The sequence below is a fragment of the Symphodus melops genome, assembly GCF_947650265.1.
Source record: "Symphodus melops genome assembly, chromosome: 13".
Classification (NCBI taxonomy): Eukaryota; Metazoa; Chordata; class Actinopteri; order Labriformes; family Labridae; genus Symphodus; species Symphodus melops.
Window position 1 is genome coordinate 19,109,111 of NC_136703.1, and position 14,853 is coordinate 19,123,963.

Genomic DNA, 14,853 nt, shown 5'->3' on the forward strand with positions numbered 1-14,853 from the left:
ATCAGCAAAAGATTCCCCTTCTTCTTGTGAGAACTGGATTTCCATAAGAGCAAGCATTTTTGTCTGTAGCGGCTACACACTGTCCATATGTAGTGTTAAGTTGTGTACTGGATCCAATGCTATTATGGCTTTGTGCCCATCTGGGTTTTTAATGGGCTCAGCAGTGTTTACTTTTCAAAGACTTCCACATGAATTATTGATGGCTGAGAGTTGATTTGTGCTTGGAATTAGCTTCGAATAATCCATCTGGGCCTACCTTCCGTCTTAGGTGCCATGTCTCTCTCCAGGGTACACAGGCTGACTGGAAACACAGGTAGCCTTGAACTGTAATTTGTTATCCTGATTTCTGCTGAGTGTGAATTGGTCACTTTAAGTGGTGCACTTAAAACAAACAACAACAAAAAACACTTAAGAAGGCAGGCTCTGTGAGCACAACAGGAAGGTGATGTACTGGATTTAGTTTTCTCACTGGAACCTTGAGACATGCATGGATGATCTTAAAAAGTTTTTTTTGAATAATCCTTCCTTTGTACAGCTGACTAATCATTTGCTAATGAGAAATACTGGATCCCTATATGTCGCTGTAGACAAAAGCAACTGTTGATTGAATTGTAGAATCAGAGCACAGAAATATTTCCAATTGAGACCTCCACTGTCAGTTCATAATTCAATCATATGTTGACTCTTACTCTCCTCTTTCTAAATCTTTTACTCTTACCCGTCGTTTTTCCTGAACGAATCAGCATTTGCTCCTTCTTCTGGTTATGAGATGTCTATTTATTCAATCTCTTACCACTACAATGGCTTCCAAAGGAGAATACCCCTAGGGTCTTTCTTTGTTTGGTTTCAAGCACTGAAGGGGCCCTGGGAATTCCAACACATTGAAGATAGGCATGTGAAGCCTGAGTACCTGCAGCAGCAAATGTCATCTCTGCATTTGATTCTTTTCTATTTTGATTCTTCTCACTGTTTTTGTCACCTGCACTGATAGAAGAAGATATTATTACATAGGCCTACAGTATTTCTTTAAGGCTACCATACAAATAAGTGACTCTATATTGGCCTGAACTGTTAAACAAATTCCTTTGTTAGATGTCCATAATTTTAAAAAAATAGGATAGTTGTCAGATTCGTTATCAGCCAAAGTGCAAACGATGTGGCAGAGGAGCTAAAGGAAGACAAAACTTCGACATTTGAGATTTCCTTCCTACTGCGCCTTTGTGAGTGATGCCAATTTGTCCAGACCCCGATTCGTATTCTTGGCCCTTTCTGGTGTCAGAAAACGGGGAGGCTTTTCATCTGAAGTTTAGTAATAAACTCTTGGATTGGATCCATCCCTCAGACAGAAATGAACCAGCCTCAGCAAAGAGTAAAGAGACGTCTTCTCAGCAGTCTGTCAGAGGCAACTAGCTCTGCTTTCTTTTCTGTCTTTGTGTGTGTGTGTGTGTGTGCGTGTGTGTGTGTGTGTGTGTGTGTGTGTGTGTGTGTGTGTGTGTGTGTGTGTGTGTGTGTGTGTGTGTGTGTGTTTAACCATTTACATGTACTTATTTTGTTTTGGCTTGAGAATACCCATCTGCCGTTACCGTGGTGACATCCCTTTGAGCAGTAGACGAGGTCTGGGAGCATTGCAATGTAAAGGAATAAGCTTTTTAATTAGTGTGACTGTGGAGTCATGAGATGTGTTTATCTCATTATGGACATTTGAATACATTTTCACATCTCCTTGCTCAGAAATGTTTGGCTGACTTCATGTGTAAGAAAAACAAATCAAAAAGTGTGAAAAGAGGAAAAACTATTCTCAATGTGAGGTTTAATGTGTAATTTTTAACATGGGCCTCGGCTAAAAAGAGATTGACTGAGGTTTGGGAATCTGTTCTGTTTTACTGGTGTAAAGTGTGCAACAGTGCATGAAGAAGACTATGAATCTCTCAGGTTTCTCAGGCAGGCGTGTCCTGAGCAGAGATTGATGTACTCTGTCTTCCACTTCCTGTATGTCCCTCCCTGTCTCTATCCCTCTGTTTCACCCTGCTGAGCTAATCCAAGCTGGCCAAATCCCTTTGCCAAGCAGGCCTGCATAGGAGCTGTCCCGCTGGGTGCAATATGCCACCCGCTTCCCTGGCAATGCCAGCACCATAGGGCATCTAGCCCAACTGTGGCGTCCTGTCAGTAAGAGGACACAGATGTATGATTCGTGTAAGTGACTCTGAGCAGGTAGTCCTGTGACAATAACATGTTGTTGAATCATGACAAAGAGTTATGTTCTCCATGAGATTACTGCACCTGAGTTCCTGGGTGGCTTCATACAGCAAGATAAAGCCGCATCCAGACACCTGCCACACATCATCACATACGTACAAACCCGATGCAACTTTTTTGATCAGCTGTACTCTCTTCATACAGTAGTTATGGTTGGCCTGTAGGGATGGCATGAAAACTCCATCCGCCAGTGCAATCAGGGTTTTGGCCAACAGGAGGCCAGAGAATATTAAAGTAGGTTTATCTGTCAAAGGAAAAAAGCCGTTCTAAGTGGCAGTTGAGGCTTAAGACCAGAATTCTATCAGATGTGTAACGATCACTTTACTTTTCATTCCATCTGTTTTTGTCGGCTTTTATCTGTCTTTTTCTGAGAAATGTTTCAATGCCCAGACGGATTCAACGTAATGAGTCGAAAATGGGGATCTGCTGAGGCTCTCTTTGTGTGATTTTGTCTTCGTCTTTATCTTTATCTCTGGCTAACACTCAATCGGACATGTTGCAGGGTTCAGCCTGGCAAACAAAATGCATTACCAGCCTATTGTGAGCAAAAAAGGAGAGCCTTTCGCATTGTTGCAGGAAAAGAAAGGCAAACTTTCATGTGCAGGTGACATTATCCACCACCTCATCATTTTCTACCAGTCATGTCATAGACATTTCAATTATGCTTATGTCCAGGTTTGGTGTGAGCCCACAGTGTCTTCTGTTGGCATTTAAATACCATATATGCTGGACCTTATTAGTTGGCCTGAGGGAGTTAATATAGGAATATCATGTCCATAGTGACCGCTCTCCTGCAGAGTACACAGAGCTAATCTCAGAAAATAAAAAAGAAAGGTCAAGGAAATCATGGCTCTCTTTGCAGGGATCCAGAGTAGCTTCTGAAGAACGCAGCAGCAGACAACCATACGCATCTAGACACTCTCATTAAGTGAGTTACTGAAGTTCTACTCAAATTGAATTCAATTAAATAAGTGCAGTCTTTTTTATACTTTTGGACGGCCAAACTATGACTAGAGATGAAACCTTTAACACAATAAAGAATGTTGCGGAGAGTTGATAGGGACATAAACGTATCTTGCATTGACAAAGGTATTTTCATATTCAATAAACTAGTTTATTGTTGTGCCAAGAGAGGAAGACTGTTGGAATGGGAGTTTAATATGATAATGATAATGACAACCAGTATCATCTTTGTGTCAAACCATCAGTAGCAGTTTGTGATAATGCTGCTATATATCTATTTGTTTCTTTAATGGCAATTATTTGAGGCTAATTCTGTTACTCCGTCGATGGCAATTTTTACATGTGTTTTAGCATCACGCTAATTAACTATAATCTTGGTGGATCTGTGGGAAGTTACGTTCCCCCCTGGAGAATAATGAACCAGCCGCCACTGATGAGCATTCTAAAAAAAATGGTAAACATAGAACAGCAGAGACTCATGGGAATGTAATAACTTCTGAACTTCTAAAACCAATATCTAAAAGAATTGGGTACAAAACAAGTTACTATATCTCATGAGTTGAAAAATGTAGAATCAATGGATGATAAAAGTATTTTTCATTCGGGGGGAGAGGGGGGCACGGATGAAGGAAAACATGATTTCACTCAAACAGAATTGTGACATTGTGTGTTTGGAAAAAAGGTCATTTGACGACCATAATTATGCCAAGGAACTTAAATTTCAGAGTAACACCAAGATCATTAGGAAATGACCTCTGGAGATCAGGAAAATACAAAATAAAATCTATAACAGTTCATCCATAACGTGGAAAGCTATTTGCATCCGGAATAAATTGGTGGATTCAAGTGAAGGAAATAGCTGAGAAAATGCAGGGGAAAAAAAGCCAAGAAGGAAGATTGTTTTATATTCAGTTTGTTGCTAATAGCAATCTGTTCATTGTAATGAAGATCTTTAATTGCATGCCACCTCTGAGAAAAACACATTTTCATCCCCTTTTATAAAAACAAGAGATGAAGGACATTGTTTTTTTGTTTTTTTTACAATCACAGAGTGTAAATGGCTGGGAAAATGTAAGAATCAAAGTGAAAAAAAAAGGCCACTCTCTTTCACAAGATAATTAATTTGATCCAACATAGCAGCACTCATAGATGGAAGTGCAGTCAGTGAAATAAAAACAATTGGCTACAGCTATTTAATGATGTTAGAAAATGTAATTTTTACTTTTTAATACAAAACAGCGATAAATTTGGCTGAATTTAAAAAAAAAAAAGATATGAGTGATATAAGTGGTGAGATGAAGAGCCGTTTGGGAGCTGAAAGAACCAACATTTCCATCACTCGACCACGGCTTGTCATATCCCATCTTCTGAACACTTTTTTTTTTTTGGGGGGGGGGGGGTGCATGGTCAGAAAAGCCTAAAGGGGTCATGGTGTGGTTTAAATTGCATTACTTTTTTCATCGGCATCCAAGTTTTACATCCCAGCAAGTAATCAACTCAATGGTCATAATTGCATCTCTGAACAATAGAGCATTTTCTTTCAGAAAGGCTGGATTTATAAGGCTGTTATTAGCTGAGAAGATCCCATGAGGATTACTGCATTATGATTATCAGTAACCAATTTGGAAAATTTCTAAATTCTGTGTTAAATATTAATGTTCAAGACAGCAAACAAACCAATTGTCTATAGTTTCTGCATGCGGCTTTTCTGTATTTTGTATTCAGATTAAGGATAACTGTTGTTCTTATTTGCATGCTTTCTTTGTACGTCTCTGCTGTGCTATCAGAAATTGCCCATAGCAAAATACAGAATCTACCAAACCATCAAGAGGAGGAAAGCAAAGTCAAAAATGAATTTATAATGAATTTAATCTTTTCTTTTTTTCCCCTTCTTCTTTTGAAGCTTTGGGCATAAGATAACAGTTCTTAACAATCAGTAACAGCAAATGCATCCATGATTAGACTGCCCTGGATCTGTTGGATTAAAATGCAGCAGCAAGACAAAAACACACATATGGACCTTTACATCTTCAAGATCAGATACGATGCTATTATGCAATCCAATGTTTTCTGCAGATAGCAGACAATAACAAATTTCAATTAATACAACTAAAAACCAAGAGTCAACATGGCAGCTTTGATTTAACTTTGGTTCTTGGATATGAATGAAATGCTCCTTTCAATAATTATATCTAAAAGTACTTTCTCCAAGTTCTTTCAGGAAGGCTTTGCAAAACAAGGAGTAACACTATGGAGGGTGGGAGCTGCAGTCGCATATTGAAAGCAATGCACATATCTCAAATCTTGTGTTTTAAGATTCCTCGACTTGGAACAAAATGACTGGTTCAAGAAAAGAATATGTTTCAAATGTAGCTGTAGAAGAAGTAGACTGAAGAAAATGAGAAAAGGGGAGAGATGTTGTGAAGTGTCCTCGTGTAGATGTACGTTGACAGGTAAATTAGCATGTGCGGTTAATGGGGCCGAATTTAGCCAAGCCCGAGCAGGAACCCTTTCAGTCTGATAAACAGGCAGCTTGTTGACCCAACCATTGCCTCTGTCACTCCATTTCTCAGCTTTTAGACACACAAACAACCTCACTCTAACACTATCATGCACACACACTTCAGAAGAAGCATACATTAAGCTGCCATGGAGGAAGAACGAGTAAGAAGCTTGAAGCTTGAAATGTTCACGAAGGATTTTCAGATATTAGACTTCTGATTGATCTTCTTTCATGTTTCTTTTTTTTGTGCAGAATTGAGAAGCAGGGAAAATCACAGATCACAGCATGCATCTTGAATGGAGCATGTGGAGTTGTTTGCAATTTGCTCATCAAGACGAGGGCTAAATCCCTCTCATGCAGCTCACTTTTATTCTCCACCTTCCTGCACATTAAAGGAATCAATAAGAAGATTGCTGTTTCTGACTCTCTCTCTCTCTGTCATCTGTGTTTCTCCCAATCACTTTGGTGTGTATACCCTCGATACCATGTTAGAGCCCAAGAGAGGAGTGGGAGTTTATGTGTGCACGCACATGCGAGTGTGTGCATGTGTTTGTCTATTGTATTCGTGCACATGCATAAATGATATGCATGAAAGACACTGCGGCAGGGTATTACCACATATCAGTGTGCCTGTCTTCTCGTAGCGGGTGTCTGAATGTTTCATCTTATCATTAAATGCTGACAGGCTTCACAGAGTACTGCCACTGATCCCCGTTAGAGGAATAAGGGGCCTGACTTCATTAGCCCTGTTAGTACTAAGCTGCTTTACCCTCACTCATGCCTGGCTTAACCTGAACAGTGATAAATGCTGAGAGGAGGAGGATAGATAGGGAGAGGAGAAGAGGGGTGAAGGAAAAGGCGAGAACGGACAACAGTGTTTCAAGAGGGAGGCAAAGGTGCCAAAGTCAGGTAGAGAGGAAGAGGAAGTGAGAAAACGGTAGGGGCACAGAGCGTGTGAACCTGCAGTGTTCAGAGGAAGGGGAGGGGTTTGAAGCTCAAAGTGCCGTTTGAACTGAGAGGGATTTACAAATGCAAAAAAAGAGGCAAAACAATCAATTCACTTGTCCTGCCATTAATCAATTATTACACTGAGGCGTTGGCAGGCGAAGTGCCTCACTGAGATTCCAGCGTGAGGCTTCTCCGTGCCGAAGAGTTAACGTTGACCTCTGTGCACATTTGCACCCGCTCCGTGCTTGCGCGTACACATTGGAGCGCAGATCATTGTTCTCAGCATATTTCACCAGTACATTCATCTGCTTTCCCTCCTACCAGGAACACCCCCCCCTCTCTCCCCCCCCTCCCCTCCCCTCTCCTCTCAACACTCGGGCTTTTTCTTCTGCCAGCGGAGGTTTTTTGGCCGGCTTAAATACGCCCACAGGCCCCTGAGGGACAGCCCGTGACGGATGGCACCGCGTGTGACTCCGATTCGATTCAGCCCGTTTGATAAATTTATTGCTGGCATTTTGAAAATGAAATTAGAGGGACGACTCGTGGAGACTGTTTTTCCAGCACAGGTGCCATAAATACACTTCATTTGGCAGAGCAGAGGGAGGAGGAGAGCAAGGGGGGCTGCGAGGCGTTGGATAAAGGATGTCACGGTAAGGGGGCAGATAGTGGGGATGTTCCACAGTAGATGAGAACTAAAGAATAAGGTCATGTTATAATGAGGTCCTGTATTAATCATTTTATTGGTGACTTACAACAGCAAAGGTTATTCAAGCATAGCATGACTACTGTGGACCTTGTTACTATGTGCTGGCCTTCAATCTTACACATATTCAGCGGCATTGTACCTGTTTGAACAGATGTGAGACCAACATCACTCATGCTGGATAATAACAGACTGAGACTGTGGGGAGTTGACATTGGCGGTGTGCACAAATGTTCATTTTTATCCATTTTCCATTCAGGTACGCTCATAAATGCACACACTTGAATGCAGGTCTTTTCAGAGATGTGCACAAAAAACGCTTGGGTGTATGTACGACTGTAAACGTTTGCCTCAAAGCATTGGCTTGTCAGAAGCAATAGCCGTTTCAAAAGGGCAAACCATCAATAAATTGTAGTGTACGGATAAAAACGGCAGGGCACGTTCCTCCTTGGCATGCATAGTATGTAACACAGAGCCACTGAAAGATTTTGCTGCTCTTTCTGGCTGAGCAGATTTGAATTGGCCGTACTGGATGGGCCAGAGACGAAAGTTCTACAAACCCAGAAGAGTCAAACACAGGCATGGACACACACATGCTAATAAAAGTGAGCATTCACTCATCCGCTGTCTGTGGCCTTTCTTATCTCCACTCTCACTCCAAAGTGTGCGCATGTGTGGCTGTGGATGGATGATGTACACCACGCCAGCCTCTGCTCTCCTCCGGCATTCATCAGAGAGGGAGGCCCAGGCAGCAACATCACTTACCTTTATGGGCCCTTCTGACAGCATCATACACCGCATAGTCGGCGCATACATAGGATTCACAAATCTGTGTGTGTGTGTGTAACCTGTCACCCAGGTGTACTCTATCAATGCCTATTGCACTTTATCTACAAGGAGCTCCAAAATATCTTAAAGCATATCAAGTTGGCAAATGTTGCCCGGTTCCCAAAGACAATTTCCTGCTGTTCAGTTTTTTCAAATAAACATTATATCAGATCGAGGTGACAATGGAAATAGTTTCAATTTCATTCTTGTCTGTTCTATTCTGTAAGAGCCGGTGCAAAACAACAGATATGTTCTTATGAGCACAGCTGGAAACCAAATACATTTTCAACAAAACCAGCAGGGAATTCTGCTGACTGACTGTCTGCTTCTGCTTTGCAATCACAACAGTGTGACACACCCTCTGCCACTACTTTACCCCCACTACGAAGACGAGAACGCCGGGACGGCTATAGTACCGTGCATACACCTGCAGACACCTGAGACCTAACCCGTGGAGGTGTTTCGACGGTTTGAATGTCCTATCATCTTTCAAATCAAAACAGGTTAGAGCTCCATCCCTGCAAACATATCCCACCTCCAACATCTCCAGTGTCTTCCTGAAGATCGGCTATGCAAAACATCACCTCCCATTAACAGGCTCATGGAGGTGTGGAGGAGTGGGAACAGAGCTGTGATGAGACCTCGCGTGAGACTTACAGAAGAAATGCATGAACACAGGCTTAAGGATGTCGATCATAGCAGGAGCGATGCATAATTTATTCTGGGTGTCAGTGGGTGTGAGTGATTGACTTTGTAATCAAACAGATTGTTCTGTAACAGAAACACTGGATGATTCAGTTTCAAATCAACATCAACACCATGGCGGAAATGTTTTTTTCATCTCATTAGGAAAATCCGAGAACACACGCACAGGCAGGGAGCAACACACCCACATGGCAACCATCTGAAAATGCATGGGGATCCACAGGTGACTGATGGAGTGCTGTCTTACCTTTTTGTGATGACACGATGGTATCTGTAAATAGAAGAGAGGAGACACACAGAGGAATATGTTAGGGGCTGACAGCAGGTTGTACAGCAGAAACATAAAATGAAGGCGATGACAGCAGCCGCAGTGATTTGCTGCGAGGGGTAACGAGCCACCCAAGAGGATAAACAGATAGGGGGGGGGAGCAGGGGGGTTGCACAGCCAGAGGGGGTCTCTCATCTCAGACCTGCAAGGAATATCCACTTCACCCTACTCATGCACACTTACTTGCATCTGAATATGCAAACACACATAGCGACACAAACAGTGGGGGAGCTGGGAAAACACACAAACATTAAGGCACTTTTTTTTCTCCACTCCACAAGAAAAGCCCAGGTGGAGAAAAAATAAATAAAAAAAGCATCTTGCCAAATGCATTGAAGGGAGAAGAAGAAGTAGAAAAATAAGAGTCTCCAGACCCCTGGAAACCCTTGATCTCTTATGCAATTTACCCTGAGTGAGCTTTCTAATAAGTAAAAGTAATGTCTTTGAGGTGCAGCTAGACAAAGCAAATCAAATCCTTTTAGTAAGCATCTTAGCTTCTTAGTCAGAGCCCACTAGAGACGCTCCTGGGCCGTGAGGTGTGGATGAAAAGATGGGTTGCTTCAAGAGAAGCAGGTACTGCAAAATTTACACTCCAAAATTACCAGAGGGAAGGAGGCATGTTTATGAAAAAGAAAATAAAGTCAATCTATTTTATTCTAAGCATAAAAAATACACATGACAAGTGTTTGTAAAATCACACAGCTTCATTTTTATTTAATAGACCTGTCAAACTTGCATGGAGACATTTTTTTTCCACAACTTTTTTTTTTTTAAACTTTGTACTTTCAGCAACTGAAATCCTACACAACAATTTCTCTCCTGGCCATGTGCCCGAAAAAGCCCAAATGGCCACAGACATGGGAGGGGAATAATTGAATCCAGGTGGATTTGGAAAGTGCTGGACTGAAGAAGCGATAATCCAAAGCTCTTCCTAATTGCCAGAGTAAAGATGGTGCCCATTGTGGGGGAGGCATCAGTGTTTATCAAGGCAGTGTGGCGTAGGATTGGACTGAGCATTAGGGCTTTACACACTTTTGTTTTGTGAGGTGTTACAGTGGATTTGAGCAAATATTGGACTTCTGGTTATTACATGGTCTGATTGTCTGCTATGCGACTGTCCATAAGCTCTGAACGTCGACCCTAATCTGAGAGGAGGCTTCAAATAATTAGTTAGTGAAGCACTCCCACAGCCCAGCGCAGTCAGCCTTATCACTAAAAGAAAATCCTCGGTCCATTTCCTTCTCACCCCAAAGGCTTACAAACTCTCACAACTGTTAAGACCTGCAGAATATCCACATGGATGATAAAATATTACCAGACTTGTCACTATTACTGGCCAATTGCCGGCTCTTTAAGTCTTTTATTATGTAAAAGAAAGGCTTTTAGGCTGAACATTTCCAAAAGACTTTCAGAACTACTTTGCATGTGCTAACTAAAATACTCTGGAATTTATTTCCTACGTCTACTTATTATAATAAAACCATCGCATTCATGGTGAAGTGCTATAAACATTTAAGCTAACTAATTTCATACAAAATGCTGGTCTTTAGGGAATGGTTCTATTCCAGTCTCTCGTCCTTCGTCTTTCGGCAGAACATTCCTTATAATACCAAACAACATGAGTTTAAAAGTTACACAAAAGTTCCTCTGCAGAGACCACAGCTGTGAATTGAAGCAGAAATCTACAGTGTTCAGTATTTCAGAACCCACTGGACCTGTCCATGTATTTGAAGCTTTCGGGGATTATAATGAAAGTCAAAACCACGAGTCGGACAAGTTTGAACAGCTGAGACAGCTGCATGTGTTTCATTCAATGCAGCACCTCTTAGGATTTACACACACTTCGAGCTGGATTTGTGCAGCATATAAGGTGCGGCTGTTTAAACCTTTTTTACGAGTTGATCACAATCTATTTTTGAGTTCAAGAAAGGATGGTGAACAGCACATATCAATCAGTGCAGTAGATGTTACAGGAGATGAAGGAGGAGTTAAAGGAGATTAGGAGGCTAAATCTAAGACAGCACAACATGGCCGTGATTTAATTTGATATAACAAGGCATAATGTTTATTATGGATTCATTAATTAGCCTGATGCACAGTTACCTGGAGTACACAGGAGGGTGCTACACTGGTGTCTCTTTCTCTCTGTGCACACTGGAAGGATATGTTGGGCACAGGGTAACATGAAGGAAAATGTGATGTGCTCTCTTTTTTTAACAGTTTTTAAAGCGATTATCAAAAGTACTTCTTCTCGCTTTAGAATTTGCTGGGTCAGAGCAGATACACCCTGCTGATTAGTTTTAGCACACTTAAATAACTCTCCTGTTTAGGGAGGTAAAGAGCCCCCCCCCCCTCCCCCTCCCAATCATTGATCAGTGCATGTCTTCCCACCTATCAGTGGCTTATATGGATTTGGAGACTAATTTGCAGTGAATATGTGAGTGGCGTTCTGATGTGCCAATGCTCCCACAGTAGTTCTCCTGTGGGTTTGAGTTCTATGTAAAGTAGGCCGAATGTCGATACAGGTTTCACACGAAGCGAAGTATGCATACAAGCCGAGTAAAGGCGAGAGTGGCCAAGGACATGAAGCTGGATCTTAAAGATGTAAAAGGGAAATGTACATTCTCTGAAATTGTTTGAAAAACAGTTCAGCATAGTATGTAAAAACAGCATTCATTCTGCAACTCTGTGATATTTGATGTTGCCTTGCATGTATTTACTGGGCCATAAATGTAAAGCCTAATATTTTTATTACTGAAAAACCAGTTTAGGTGAGCAAAGAAAGAATGTAAGCTTAGCAGACAGATCATTATGTCAACGGTTTATTGGTTGATAATAATATCCTCCTTTAGATGACGCTCTTTTTAAATTACTGTTTTTTATGTATTTACCAGTGAGGATTTGTCGACCACACCAAACCATAAAATCAACTTCTGCATTGTATTCCACATTTTGGTCCCTGTGCTTGGATGTGCTAAGTTGGCAGCAAGCAGTTTTACCAACAACCAAAGCGCCAGACCATTAACTACAATGAACCATTACAGCTTTTTACATCAGCATCTAATGTCACTCAGAATCAGTGGACTATTCGTTCTTTTTCTAGAGCTGCACACACACTAGAGAAAGGAGAGAAAACGATTTTGTGTAAAGTACAAGTTGCTCTTACATGACAAATAACACAAAAGTTGCTAAACGCAAAAAGTGCTGTGTTGAAAAAGTTGACAAAGTCTTTGTGCCACTGATGATTATCAGCGTCAGTCTGTTGTCAGCACTTTTTTGCACAGTGTGGCACATTTTGTACCATCTGTCACATGAGGGAATCAAAATAGAGAACATTATATGCAAGGCAAGCTTCAAGTTGATTGAGAATGCTTTCTCTGCTGTGACCAACGAGCGCCTTCTTTCTTCTCTTACTGCACGTCTCAATGAAAGATAGGCGCACCTGCACAGGGCTAGATTGAAGCTATAAACAGCGTGTGATGGATTTGACTTTAGTTAATAATGATAGTGAGAACAATGATGAGAACAGCTTCAAAAATAGTATCTCTCGGGTGCAAATTTCCTGGATTCTGCCCTCTTCCCACGTCTTCCCTTTGTCTTTTCTAATTTATATTTTCAACCTTGACTACTGTCACAAATCCTCTTTTAGTTTCTGGAGATTGACCCCTGTATGGATGACTGTAGACCCCTGGGGGGATGACTGTCGTGCTGTATTTTTACATTTTTTTCTGTGTTTTAATGATGTGGACTCTTTCTTTTGCTCTGTTATCTTAATTTCTGTTGCATTCTTTCCTTAAGCGCTGTTTTAATGTATTTCTGTAAAGCAATCTGTCAATTGCCTTGTGTCTGAACAGCGCTATATAAATAAACTTGCCTCGCCTAAAAATGGGATTTTTAGAAACTTATATATGAAATTAGAAAAACACTTTTTTTGTATTTCTGCTTTGCACTTCTAAAGCTTTAACATTTGGATTTGGAGAGACCTTTCGATGATTGCGGGTCATTAACTCTGATCTGAGCAAGAGCCGTTTACCATTCGCATCAATAAATCAAAAAATTGAAGGCAGTTCGTATCAAACCAAGCATGCAATGGAATTTTACATTGCAGAAAAGCTGTTACAGATGATGAGCAGATTCATGCTTTCTTTCTGGAACTGAAAAAAATGAATGTTCTATGTATGAAGGAGAGAATCAACCACTGATCCTTAACACACACAATTCATCCTAGCCTGATTGAATTAGACCACTATTGGAAACCTGTCGTCTATTGACCTGTTAAAGTTGTGGCCTTCCAGCAGTCCGCTCTGGGAATAGTTTTAATTACAGCCAGAAATTGGCTTCGATTTCATCCCGATCATGAAGTGAGAAATCCGTTCTGCTAATCATCGCTTCATCAGGACAAATGAAAAGCTGATCATCGTTGGAAGCTGCGGCAGAGGCACATGCATGGATGTATTTGTTTCTCTGTTAGCAGTCACTGCTTTAGTGTCTGCGCAGGAATGAAAATATATTCATTGCGTAGCTGGATGTGAGCTGTAGAATAAAGTGTGCAGTAAAGTGTGAAGACCGCAGTGGAAACAAATGTGGCTGTCTTCAGGTGATTAACCACTATTGATTTATTGTCTCTATAATGTAATTAGGATAAATTCCAACAAGGTAGCTGATCATCTGTTAATCCCCCTCACTGGTGGACAGTGTCAGAAGCTGCTATATGATGGATGGTGACACTAGAAAGTTGTTACCATTGACCTCCATGTTAATGATTCTAGCAGGACTTAGTGATGGTACAGCTCCTCACAGATGAGTTAAATAAATCACATGAAATCCCACATGATGTGGACAGGATTCAAACTCTCGGCAGAGCTAATCATTTCCCATCATCATTGTACATGAGTCGTATGTCTGCATGGAACCTGAGGATAATACATCCTGAATATTCATAGTGGGAAATGTTTCATCCTTTCAAAATGAAAAGATAACATGTAGGCCTTCATGACGTGAGAAACATATAGAATGTGTGATGACATTTGTTCAATAATGAGATAATCTGAATTGCAAGTACAAATTAGCTAGCTAGCAATGTCCTTTTCCTTTTTTTTACACCTGTTTGCAACATGTCCCTTCTTCTTACAAAAACAATAAAACAGTAAGTTCATGTGAGAGTAGCTAACAGCGAGCTTTATCATCAAAACACAAATCAAAGCTTCACATGCTGAGTCAGACAGCATTGCTTGACTACATTAAGTGCTTTTTATGTATTGCGATAAATTCAGACTTTCCCAACATGTTTATTGCAAAGCCTCATTTCCCGATAAACGATAAAATCCCGATTTATTGCGCAGCCCTAATGTCCACATTAAATTTATTGGAGGCCTGACAACACATTTACAGTTTCAACAGGAAGATGGAACCTCTGGCTGCAATTTTTCTTTTAAACATTAAATTAGCTGAATGGGTGTAAAATATGTAACTGAGCTGAACTCAGTCAAATCATTTACACGTTACAGCACAAAACATACGACTTTGCTTCAGACTTTGTGAGAGCAGGTTGTTGTATGCTAGAGAGACAAATACAGTGTACACGTCCTGAAAAGGTGAATTATGTTTTCTCTCTGTTAG

General features: G+C 40.9%; 1 protein-coding gene across 3 annotated transcripts in view; it reads right to left on the reverse strand.

Annotated features, from left to right (window-relative positions):
- LOC306833603 (cadherin-4-like) overlaps positions 1–14,853 on the reverse strand; it is a 209,579-nt gene that overhangs the window by 106,925 nt on the left and 87,801 nt on the right. For 2 of the 3 annotated variants that reach the window (XM_079358979.1, XM_079358978.1), the window contains one exon: positions 9,154–9,177. The exons of the other annotated variant lie outside the window; for it this stretch is intronic. In XM_079358979.1, coding sequence (XP_079215105.1) covers positions 9,154–9,177 — 24 coding nt within the window. The remainder of the gene's footprint in view (positions 1–9,153; positions 9,178–14,853) is intronic. 3 annotated transcript variants of the gene reach the window in all.